The following is a 13155-nucleotide window of genomic DNA, read 5'->3' as shown; positions in this document are numbered from 1 at the left end:
CTATCCAAAACTGACCTGGGGACTCTAATTCTTTCACTTACAGCATCTAGCCTTGACTACTGTAATTCCTTGGTTTGCTGGGCTTGGAGCCAAATCAATTGGCAGACTCCAGCTTAGTCAGAATTCAGCAACAAGGCTTCTGACCCAAACCACGCCAACTCTATATCCTCCCTGTGCTGCGAATCTATATTTGAAAAGCATGTTATACATTTACTGTAACAGTTTCCTTTACACTGTAATTTTATGGGTGGAATTTTTCTTTTACCCTGCATGTCAACTGTTGCATTCTTACAGAATTTTTCTGAGCTAAATTGCCACATATTCTACTCTTGCACTTACCATAATTTAGTGCAAAGCCCTTTTCATTCTGTATCCCTAATTGGTGGAATCTGGAGTGAAATTCTACATGAGATCTGATTTTTTTATCCGCCAGCAAAGACTTTTGTTTTTATTTTAACACATTGTGTTTCAGTTTCTATTTTGTTTCTTTTTTATTGTAAGGCATTATAAAACATTTGGTTGCTGGTGTTCTTTATTATTACATACAAGAAATTAAAAATAATCGTGAATGCATAGCAGCTGATAAATGTAATAAGCAAAGGCAAAATGGAGTACTTGTCTCCTGAAGCCAAGGAGAAATTTCAGCCTTCACTCAATCATGTATTTAAAATAGCCTGCTTGATAAATGTAATGGAGGGTAAAAGTGTTCTCTCCACCTCTTAATCTACAGATGAGGCTATACTTTGGTTCTCATTTATTTCTGTTCTTTTCTGGTAGTATGAACTTCAAATATCCTGTATCAAATATTCTCTTGCCCTGGAGATACTCTAGTTTTCCCTTTAATCCATTCTTGTACGCAACTTCTGCAGGCATCATTTAAGGGATTTTTGTTGTTGTTGTTGTCGTCCCTAGTTTTTACGGTTGTTTTTACATTTATGCTTTATAACAATAGCCTATTCAGGTAACATGTTTTATGGCAACAGAAACTGAGGTTTAAACTTTCCTTTAAAATCCTTACTATGAGCTGGCACCTCTAATAAAGTGTATTGTTGTTACATCGCATTTGTTAAACATTGACACTTGCATATCACTCTAGGCTTAGTTGTTTGGGTCTTTTTGGTTATTTATAACTCAGCAGAAAAACAATTAGATAATAATCCTTTGTCTGAAACACGCCACATAAATTACCAGCTGCAGAATAAGTCGTTAGGAAAGATGCAATTATTTACATCCTGTAAGTTATATTGATAGGAAAAACAATGACGTGGTATGGATCCTTCCAGAACAATGCGGTTTTTTAAACCCTAATTTAGTAAGGAAACAGCTTTGCATATGGTCAATGAAAATTTGATATAGCATAGAACTTACCAACAGATGTTTCACAATGAATATTTCATGTTACTTAATAATTCTACTTACCAGTCACAGTTGACAGTACAGTGCATCCTGGAGTTCAAGGTGCCTTAAAGAGGTAGATACGATCTGTTATTTCATTTTGGACTATTCTTTCTGGAGGTCAGGAAATAGTCTGAAAGCCATGGTCAGCAGTGGGACCGAGAACAACTGTTTCACTCAGATTCTGCAGATATCAGCCCAAAATCTGGGGCCACTCTTTGGCCAAATCTTACCCAGACATGGGGGAAAAAATGAGTTAACTGGAGAGTTTCTCAGCTGATAGGAACTCTTCTGGCTTCCCCTTAGGGATGAATTTACCATCCTTACGGGCTGTGTGTTGCTGGATCACTTACCCATCCAAATTTGATCCTGATCAGGGGTGTGTACAGTATGTCTCGTCTTCCAGTTACCCAGAGCACAGGAGTTATGCCAGCTTTAGGCTTCCCGAGTGTCTGTGGGAGAACAAATGAATCTTGATGCAACATGAATTAACGTACGAACAAATGTGAACTGACAGAACGGGTTTGTGTTGGATTGCCATCTCATAACACATGACTGCAGGATTTTGATGCAGTACAAAGAGATGAGAAGCCACTTTCCTGGACTGTCAAACCATGGCCTTGGCTGCTCTTTAGCTCTAATGTAATGCTTGGAGACCTTTTAATCTGGGTGTTACCTGTGGGTGTATGTAACACTTCATAGCCTAGATAGCTGTGTATATTGAAATTGCTGTACGTACATTGACACTTTCTTTGAATACAGAGTAGTGGGATGTTGGTCTTTGATATGTACTAATTTAATATTCTCCTCTACATTTCCTTTTTTTTTTTAATTATCCCTAGCTGCCTATTGAATAAAGTTTCTCCAAATGCCTTGATTTTTAGCATCTAGTACTCATAGTATCCTACCTCCTTTTTTTTTTTTTTTAATTCCTGAAAGTTAGGTAAGTGAAGGACATCCTTTTTCTGCTCACTTTGTCTACTGCAGTTATGCAAGAAAAACTCTTTGACGTCTTCCTAGCTTGTGTTTCCATTGAGGAGAGCTTCTGAAATGATCAGATAATGACTTTTGATACATCTTAGCACCTGTTCACAGAATGGAAATTAAACACTTTAAAGTTCAAATGTTTTTCAAAATTCGAATGATCTTATTAATACTTATTAGTGGAAAATGGCAAACCAGCTCTTCCTCATAGTTTTGTGAATCTTTTCTACTTGAGTTTCCACTTGCAAACTAAAAACAGATTGTTAATTAAGCAAGATTTTATGAGCACCTGGGTCATCAACACAACGATAGTAATTAAATTCTAGCTTCAGTTTCTATACACACAATAATAGAGTGCTTTAGCATTTTCATTCTTTTCAAATTAATTGAATAAATATACACAACATAACTTCCTTGATACATCCACCCTTCACTCCAAGCAAGTTCTAATAGGCTGAAATTATCACATCTGCTACTAAAACCTGAATGGATCACAAATGGATCGGATCATCCCAGTAGCTTTAAGGCACCTTCTTTAGTATAAACTACATATAAGTATTAATTTTAAAAGACTACATTTATTTTCTATGGCTTTAGAAGTTAATTAACCAGCCCTGATGACTGCAAAGAAAAACTTCCATATGTGATTCAAAATGTTGTAATCTTCCTGAATCTGAAAGCAACCTGCAACAGTGGTAAAAAAAGAGAATAGAAATATGCTCCTATTCAAGCGAGTGGGGTTAACTTTTAGATGTAGAGGTGAACGATACATTACTAGGTGAGCTCACCATTTTAGAAAAGATGGGTTGTGATGTATAATCAGATCCTCCACATCTGTGACTTGAGAGGAGGAGAGCAGGCATCGATCAACTGGATGAGAGACCAGACCAGAGGGCATTGCAGCACTCCTGCCACCATTTCTCGATGAAAGAGGTGGGAGGGAGATGCTGCAAGCTGCAGCTTTACAAAACAGTGGGCATCGTTTCAGCCCAGGAATCTAAAGAGATAAGTAGCCAAGAACCTTGTCAAAGAGTTGAAGGATTTTTCAGGTTGAGTTCATAGGTCGGCACAGCTGCTGTCTCAGGAGCACAGCCCAGGTCATTTGTAGAAAATCTGGATTTCTTGGGGGTCTTGCAGTTAACTGTGCTGGGATTGAAGCACCTTACATCTTGGTCAAATCATTTCTTAGCAGGTCACTGTTGTGGAAGGACAATGTTGCTTGTAACTGATGCGAAGAGAAAGAAAAGAGTGTTGGGAGAAAAGTTTCTGATTTAGGATGAACAAGTAGCTAAAAACTTGAGGATCTTAATTGTCCTAGATAATTGACCAAAAGAAGTATTGATGTCTGGCTTCAGAACAAATTCATTAGAGTTGAATGAGGGAAGCCCATTTCACATCTCTTCTTCATCTTACATGTACAAAACCGCGACTGTTCATGCACATAAACATACATAGGCCATGGACAGAGGACAGAATGATCTACCACAGGTGAGCCCGTCTATGTTAAATAGAAGGGAGGCTGCAGCTACAGCATGCAGCATTAATGTACAGTTTAGCCCTACCCGTCTGCTGACAAATTCCCGCTATCAGATAGTCACCCTCCAAAGCAGTTTGCCTTTCGCGTTTTCATTTGCACAGCCTGCTCATCTGTACGCAGCTGCCGCAGGGGAACGTGTGTCACGTTTACGCCTCCAGCGTCATTTCGGTAGCCGCACACGCAAAGGCACGTGGCTGCGCAGAGAGTTGTAGCAGCCGTCACGGGGAAGGAGCTGCATGCGTGGTTTTTGGTACATAGTTATCGGTTGTGTAGGCTAAAGTTATGGAGACAGACTTGAAGGGAGACATCTCCAACATTGGTAAAATGTAAGTACAAAAGACACATCATTGGATGGATATTGATGATGTTGTTTCAGTAATGACATCATCCATAGACTCCTAGTGTCTTTGCTTTGCTTCTCTATAGTGATCACAACATAAATTGCTTGTCTTGTTTGACTTCCTTGTTCACCAAAGTTGAGCAGATTGTCGCCGTTTTCAACGCTTCTACCAGACAAAAAGCTTGGGACCATTTCTCGAAAGCCCAGCGAAAGAACATAGACATTTGGCGAAAGCATTCTGAGGTTGGTGATTTTATTATTATTTTCTATCCATCATCTCACAGCTGGATTGACACAGAACGAGTGTGATTGTAGCTGGACATAGTGTATTCAGCAATATTTACGGCTACCATTTTAGCTGTTAATCAACTGGCCATTATACGATCTCATCTACAGCATGAATTGCTCCCATTGCTCTCATTATGATAATAGTCATTAAATAACATTGAGAGCAATGTGTTTTTATTTTTCATGCAAAATTTGGGAAATCATTGGAGGATTATATTTGCTATCTAAAATAATGAACTGAAGTAGTGAAATTAGGAACAATATTTTCAACTAAGGATAGAATTAAGAATTATTTCTGAAAAATATCTTCTTAGGCGTCACCGTGATCTGTTTTTAAAAGAAGTATTCCATAGCACAGATTTTGTTTTTTCTCGTTGTGCCATTATATGGTCATTACAAGATGACTTTGCCTGGAAATAAAATAGAAAATTTCTTTCCTAAGTAATGACTTAAGCATATTAAGTCCAGAATTATGACATACTCCTTCCCATTTGTTTCATGTTTATCTTTAAAAAAGTAGATACATCACTTGTATTGATTCTAAGTATTATGCTTGCAAAGAAACCAGTATAAATGTAATCATACTACCACACGGAGTTAGCAGTGTGGGACCATGCATGTGTGACTGTCATAAGCATGAGCAGAGGAAATGGAATTCTAACTCCCCTTGCTGCGAGTGGCAGCAAAGGAAGCGCTAGACCTCATCCTGTGTTTTGGTCATCCAGCTTTCGTTTTTAATTCAGTATATACGCTATGAGCCTGTATTTTAAAAAGTAAGTACCGCTGTCTTTGTTTTCTTTCTTTCTTCTTCCTTTTTTTTTTTTTTAATATGAGCAACTTGCATACAGTTGGTTTACCTTCATGTAGTACAGTATGTTGATTGTTACTATCACAGTCCTCTAAATGATTTTTCTCTGTCCCAGAATAAAAACTTTAGAAGGTAAGGTGCACTTATTTAATTATTTTGTAGTACACTTGTAAAATAAGTGTTGTACACTTAGTTTGAGAAACACTAAAGTGCTGTGATATAAATCATTTGGATAACATTTTAAGTGCCCATTAACTAATGCTAAATTACAGTTGAATACCAATGGCACTAAATGTAACATCCACATGAATACCAAATGAATTTTTTATTATCAGTGCTATTATGGTGAATACCAAATGACTTCACAATAATGGGACACTTAAAATAAAATGTTAGCATAATTTATTGGTACAAACTGTATTTTGCATTTTGTTCACAAATATTTCATATAAGTAGTGGATAAAGCCTGTGTTCAGTTGAAAGTTGGGAAGTTGGGATTTGATGTTTGCCTTATCTTTTAGAGAAGTATGAAAATATGATTTGCTAGAAGATTATTTCAATTATACTAAGACCATCCCTTCTTGAACTAACTTTCTCTAAAGGGATATGGTGTGTCATTCATTTGCTGGCTTCTAAATCTTTAATAAACTGAAATGTGTAGGAGTTGGACTTTCCAGAAATGTTAATTCACTACTCATTTTTTCAAATATTATTGCCTTTTATTCTTCTAAGAAGAGGACAACAAAAACAATTCAAAAACATGTGAAGGCTCTCGCTAAAGCAATATATTTCAGAAATGCCTGTCTTTCAGATGTGAAATATGATGGAAATGTACCAAATGGCATCTTTGATTTGAATCATATTTTCTAACGGTGACATTATCTGCTAATCTGTTTAATTGCCTGATCACCCTCCCTTTTTTTTCTGAATTTAGAAAAACTTTGCTAGAAACCCAAACCCAGAGCAATCACTCATACACATAGACATTCTCCATGGAAGGTTATTGGCTTTGCTGATAATGTAGGCATTGATGCATCAAGGACATTTATCCCCTAAAGAGGGAGTAAATGTAAGCGGATGTCTGCTCAAGTATGCAGTATACTTCCCCAGGAAAAAATGCAGGTGGCCTTTTCCAATAAGGAATTAAGCAATGGCTTGCTGATTTCTTCCAGAGGTGCCTCTGATTGCCTGAGACACTGGTTGACAATTTACCTTTTTAATCACTTTTTTTAAAATTTGAAATTATTCTCATGTAACACGCCCACTAATTAGCCTCCTTGCCTTTGCTGGGATTAGTGGACACAGATACATTTATCAGAATATTTGAGATGTGCCGATGAACCGAGGGTACAGCTCAAGGGGAACGCCTTCCCTTTTTTCACGCAGTCCCTCTCTGACAGCTTAGTGTTAATTGCGCGGAGCAGCGGTCGGACTCCTCAATGCTGTCTCCTCCTTCCACGCGACTCTTCCTTGTTTCAAAGATTTCAAACCACCTCTTGGGGAATTAAGCTCTTTGTCGGCAGAAAAATTAGCTGTCTGCGGACTGAAAAGGCCTACACTAATCACGGTGCAGCATCCCCGTGTTACACCTGACAGGATTATTAGGACAAAATAGAGTCCTCTCAATCTTCTCGGTGCTGCCGTTAAAAAGCCAGCCGCTACACCCGCGCCGGCTTTTCTACCCCGAACAAAGACCGTCTAGACTCCCCCAAAACCCGCCTGCCTGCCCGTCGTTTCCCTCGTGAGACGTGGAGGGGCTGCCTGCCCTTGTGGCGGTCACCCAGAGACCGGCACGTCTCGTTGGATCGAGACGCAGAGATTTTCAGGACGGCGTGATGGGGCTGAGTCTCTTAAATCCGAGGCGATCTGGGCATAGAGGCGGGGGGGGAGATTCCTTCGGCCAGCGTTGGGCATCTCTGGTACAGAGCGCTCCATCGGCTCCCTTTACCATCAGCGGAGAGAAATAGGCACTTTTAGGGTGTAGTTAGTATGACTTTGTTTGATGGAGACCCCCATGCTCGGCCGGGTGAATCCTACCCCAAGTGGCAGAGAGAAGCAAGAATTATCTATACCTTAAGCAGGCCGACAATCTCTTTATCAGACTGCTTTATACACAATTTTTAGCCTTATCCCTGCTGTTCAAGCATTCTCCCATGTTTGGCAGAACTAAAGATCACTGAACGTGGAGACTCACTTTCTTTTTTTTCCCCCAAGTGTTACCTTTGATAAACTCCGTTCTTTCACAGGAAGAATTCCCTGTGCTACCGTTGTTATAAATATTCATATACAAATAAATGTGATTACAATGATAAATGATGCATAATTAAAATCAGAGCAGTATTAAAAACAGATACTAAATAATACATAATGACTGTATGGAAGTTAATACTGACAAAAGGTTGTTTTGGGTTTTAGGAGCTTCGAAATGCTCACAGTGAACAGCTCATGGGAATCCGCCGGGAAGAGGAGATGGAAATGTCCGATGATGACAGTGGTGACAATCCCAGTAAAAAGCTGAGAGTAGATGATTCAGGTAAAGCCAAAACCCTCTATAACATCAAGTATATACACCTGTTGTTTTTTTAAAAGCAAGCAAAAACTTACATATGACAAGTGACATATTAATAGATGATTATGTAAGACAGTATCTTATTTTAAACTCTCATAACTTAGTTATTTGCATGATGCAAGCTGTCTCTAGGAGGTGTCTGTCACCTGCTGTGATCTATAATGATGAAAATTCTTCAGTTTTGCCCTTGGCTGGAAGCATTATGTTTCTTTAGTGCACTCTCTGCAGTCTTGCATGACAGTATTTCATTCCATGGTTGTAACAATGTCTTATTATGAGACCAGCTGAAGTTATGTTTTCGCCAGTATTCTCTAAGCCTTACCTTTCTTTTCAACAAATATGTAATAGTTTATAAGCTCTCTCACAAATACACAATACCATTTTAACTGAGTGGTTTGTGGAATTAGCTTTTAAGGGTACATATTTCACAATATGGTACTGCATACTGCATTAATTTGGTACTCGTTAGATGGCTGTCATGAAAGAAAGAACAAGGGTGCATGTAATACAAGTAAAGAAAAGCAACTTTTTCAGCCTTCTGCAAATACTCTGCTATCCAGGATGGACACCAAGAGGTGGCTCAGAAGCTGCCTGAATTACTGACTGGTAACATGATCTGGATGGATGCTTTGCTTGATTTCTTGACATAATAAAGTTGTCAGTAGCTAACAAGGGTTTGCTTGTTTAGACACTCATCTTCAGAAAGAAAATTTACAGAAGCTGAAGCCAAAGCACAAGTGGGAGCTGCCAGCCAGCAGTGAGCTTTAAGGAAGGTAAAGGCGGGAGTAGTATGGAAAGAAAGTGAGGGTCTGATGATGAGGATAATTTTGATCTAGTCCTTTGCATATATATTAAGAAAGGAACGAATTTCATCTGTTCAGTGGTTTTGAGTCCCTGTATGCCAGCACAAAAGTGTTGATTCAAGCTTATATAGAGAAACGCTCTTTAGCTCCTCCTGTGACAAGATGCTGTGTGAGGTCGAATGACTCCAGAAGGAGAAAGACCAAAGGAAGAAATGTCATTCTGGCAAAGAAGTTTTTACTACGACATCCCTCTTGAGCGGAGACTTAATAGTTTTCCTGGAGTAAAACCTGTAAAGGGCAGCCTTAATTTTTGCTTGGCTATTTGTGTGGATTTGAATTTTTTAGATACCATTAGCAGAATGTTTGGAGCGGAGACAATAGGTCGCTGCAGACAAATCACTGCTAGCAATCAGAAATTTTTATGAATGTCTAATCATTTTACCTTGACTGTGTCCACTCTTATGGAGGGAAGTCATTAGAATTAATAACAGGAAGGTAGAGCCAGAAATACCCACAGCCTGCACGCCAGAAAAGGAGTAATGATGTTTTGAACTGTCATACTTATCAATTCAGCTAGGTTTAACACATTCATGGTTAGGGCAGAACTATGCCGGTCATTCTTTTTGTGACATCACAAATGAAAAGCGTGTTTGGTTTTCTTCTGTGAAAAGGGACATTTCTATCAAAAGTTTTCATATCGGATATTTCTACAGCATTCCATCCCAAACAACTTAATTTTATATGTATTGTTATAATGTGGGCACTTGAGTCCCCTCAGTGATAACACTAGCAAATCCAGTATTGTGTTGCATACTAGATCAAAATTTAGCAGTATGAATCCACTTGAGTACTTGTCCATCACTGGGCATTGTACCATTCACCATCCTCTTTTTTTTAGTGGAGTTGATCCAGCCTGCTCCATACATAGAGTCATCCAGTTCTAAAATTAATTTTGTAGCTTTCTTCTTCCAACATTACACTCTCAACTAAAGCAAGTGCATTTGATTCTTCTGTCATTGACAATACAGGGAACTTGGAGTTAAAGCAATGAAGTTATTGGGTATAAAACATTGGTAAATGAAAAGAAAGTGAGATAAGGACTTTTTTTTTTTTTTTTCATTTTTATGTACAGAGAAGTGATTCCTCCTTCTTTCTTCTAGCATTTTTTTTAAAATTACTATTTGTGTTGGCTGTCTTCTCTTTTTCTTTTTTTCTTTCTTTTTGAGTATGTCATTCCAGAACTACCTCTTTATCTCACTGGAGTGGCTATTTGTATTCACAGTAACCTCTGTTCTACAAAGAATGTCTTTTAAAGAATCTTTTATCACAAAGAAACAATTCTGCACAGTGAGAAAACATTGACACTTTCTCTATTTTTAACCCCTTTTCTTTAAATGTTTGTCTAAATGCTTAACAATGGGAAGGGCAAGGCTTGAATAACACAGAGAAGATATTGTGCCTCTTCAATTCAAGGACAGCGTGCACACATAAAGGCCCAAAACCCTAAATTTGAAAGTGGCTGAAGCAATGAGACATGATGAATTGATTTGGATAGTTCCAGACTTCTGGACTGCCTGTCCTGCCATCCCAGCGATTTTCCTGAGGACGTTATTTTTCAGCCTGCCCCACTTGACAGTGGGAACAAGACTCCTGGGAAGTTGCCATCCCCAAAGCTAGAAGAGGTGACAGAGATTCCCCCAGGCTCCAACACCTGTGTCAGGTCTTTTTTCACTAGTTCACCTAGTTAAATCACCCCTAGTACAAGAAGGCTTAATTAATTCACCAATTTAGAATGGGTCCTAAGACCTCATTCTGTCTTGGTAAAGTGTAGCTTCAGGAGTCTCCCAGTGTAATTTCTTCTGTTAGTCAAGCCTTTTTCTTTCAGAAATAACTCCACTCCTGTGAGCATCTAAATAGTGTGGTGCTGAGTGTGTCACATTTCCTCACAGCTAGACTGGTCAGAATGAAAACTCTCCTCTAGGATATCTGAAAAGAAACCTATTCATCACGGTGAAAAAAGACAGTGGAATCCAGCCCCAGCATTTGAAAACGCAGGGCAACACATTTAAGCCCCAAGGCTGTGCAAAAGGACTTCAGTGCCCGAATGCTTATCCAGAATCGCTAGACTTCAGGTTCCAGAGGAATGTTACAGTAAGCTGAGGCCCTTGTATGCAGTAAGTTCTGGGGATTTGGGGTAGATGATGAAAAAGCTGTTACTAAGAATGGTTTGCATTTTTTCTTCAAGTTGTGCAAGATATTAGGTCATGCAAGAGATCAAGTCATGATGCATATTAGAAATCTACTAATAGCTATTTGTTTGGGACGATTTGGGCTTGCTGCTTGCTACTTGCGACAACGCAGAACAGCTCCAGAGGGACTTGTTGCCAAGTGTGTCACTCCATTCTAGACTCAAATCCTCTTCTTTCACCTGCCAATTGCTCTTCTAGTTGTTTATGAACTTGATTTACTGATACCAGTGACTCAGTGTCAGAGCTGGGAAAAGAATTGGGACTGGACTTATTTAGTACCCTACTCTATCGTGTCCAAGCTGAATCTTCAAGGAAAAGGAAGGCATCGCTACCTGCTTGTTCTGTTGGAGAACATCTCAAACCGCTGTAAAGGCTCCCCAAAAAGCCCCCCAGGGAATCCAATAAGTTGGCTGAACTATCATACATGCCTAGTTTATAGGAAAACCTCCTGGTTTCACAGACTAAAGGTCATTTGCAATACGGGGAAAGCTGGGAAAAGGCTAACCTGAGACTAAGTGAATCTCGCCTGTGGAATCAGCTATTCTTTTAAATTATTTTCTTTTTTTTTTTTCCCTCCCCAAAATTCAGCCTTTAAACAGTGATTTTTCTGCAATGTGGATTTTGGAGTTTGAAAGAGACAAGAGGATTGCTGAAGTAAAGCTGGGAGATTGCTAAGAAAAAAAATAATAATGATGATTGGCAACTCAGTTAATACATTTGAAAGTCAAGGTGCAGCTACTGAAGCATTAGCTCAAGGGGAAAAAAAAAGGATTCAGCACTGGAGTCTAGAGGATATACGAAAATCTTCAGAACAATCAGGATTTATGGATGCTTCGTCTCCCACCTGCTGGCACCGGGAGTAAGGATCCACATGTAAAAGCCTCCAAAGTAATTTTAAGAATTAGTGAAGTGAAGCTGCATGTTGTAGAAAAGAGCTGAAGTTTGGTTTATGCCTAGAAGGCACCTGTAATTTTACTTTAAGGGGAGGTGGGTTAATCTCTTCCTTTTGCAGTTCTCGGTGACGTGCCATTAATTCTAGCAACTCCGACTTCAGCGAGAGACTGCAGCTGGCACCGCGGAACGGAAAGAAATGCACGGTGCCTGCAGAGGGATGCAAGAAGGATGGTCGCGTGATTAAGGCTTTTGACTGGGATCCCAGAGCTCTGGGCCAAATCCCAGCTCTGCTACATACCCCCTGCCTGGACTAGTCAATGAATTTCTGTTATCTCAGTTCCCTACTATCAAATGGAGGCAACGGTGCTGCTTTTCATTCAGCTGCTGCCTGTTCGGTCCACGGGGATGCTGAGCGCGTTGGTCGAGGGCTGTCTTGCCACTCCTTGGACCCCTGGACCGTTTCGCCACCTGCGATGAAGTAACGTAATAACGTCGCGGGGACTGCACGCAAATAGCAAATCGCAAGTTATGTAGAGCAAGCCCCGTTTGAGCACGTAAGATTGGTGCTGCTTTCCGAGTCAGGAACGACACCCTCTAAGGCAGGATTTTCAAACCTACTGAAAGTAGTGCCCACCTTAAACACTGAAGCTCTTTCTGGCTTCAACAGTAGCCCGGATCTTTAATGCTCTCCTGAACTGATCTGTCCTGTTTGCAGCATCAGCGAATTCACTTGCCGTAGGAGACAGGCTGAAGAGTGGGCAGTCCATCTCGCAGAAGAGCGTAAGTCCTTGTGAAAGTCAGCGTTTGAAAATCGCACCGGTGTGCACACAGCATAAAACAGGCTTTGTGACATTGTTCGTAAGTCTATCTTGAAAGTTGCAAGCCTGGCAAGTCTTCAAGGAAAGCCTGAAACAACACCAAAGTGATCTGTGTGGTGCTTATTCATCTTTTCTCTGCAATTCAATCCTCTTTTTGCCTTCTCTAAGGCTTGTGTGAATGCAGAGATGCACACGTGGAATGGAAACTGAGTTTTATAGCTGGATTAAACTGGTAGGGAAGCTTTATATAGCTTGTTACAACTTTGAATAGAAATTGCTGAGCCCCAGCTGTGTGGAGCTGAGCTTTGCTCTTCCTTTTCTTCCAACTGGCCCAGTGTGACGGCAGATCTCATGGCAGATCTTCTTCTTCTTCCTGATCCCAGGAATCACATATTTCTCCCTTCCTTTCGTGTAAGTCTAATCTTTTGGGGTTTATGGGAGATTTTATTTTAAACAAAAGTCTGATTTAT

General features: G+C 39.7%; 1 protein-coding gene across 10 annotated transcripts in view; it reads left to right on the top strand.

The window, feature by feature from the left end:
• ENOX1 (ecto-NOX disulfide-thiol exchanger 1) overlaps positions 1-13155 on the top strand; it is a 360508-nt gene that overhangs the window by 289940 nt on the left and 57413 nt on the right. For all 10 annotated transcript variants that reach the window (XM_069802662.1, XM_069802661.1, XM_069802659.1 and 7 more), the window contains 2 exons: positions 4393-4499; positions 7768-7885. In XM_069802662.1, the coding sequence (XP_069658763.1) occupies positions 4393-4499; positions 7768-7885 (225 nt within the window). The remainder of the gene's footprint in view (positions 1-4392; positions 4500-7767; positions 7886-13155) is intronic.

The sequence above is a fragment of the Haliaeetus albicilla genome, chromosome 15, assembly GCF_947461875.1.
Source record: "Haliaeetus albicilla chromosome 15, bHalAlb1.1, whole genome shotgun sequence".
In the NCBI taxonomy this organism is placed as follows: domain Eukaryota; kingdom Metazoa; phylum Chordata; class Aves; order Accipitriformes; family Accipitridae; genus Haliaeetus; species Haliaeetus albicilla.
The sequence above is the reverse complement of the archived record's forward strand: the minus strand, read 5'-3'. Positions and strand labels throughout refer to the sequence as shown.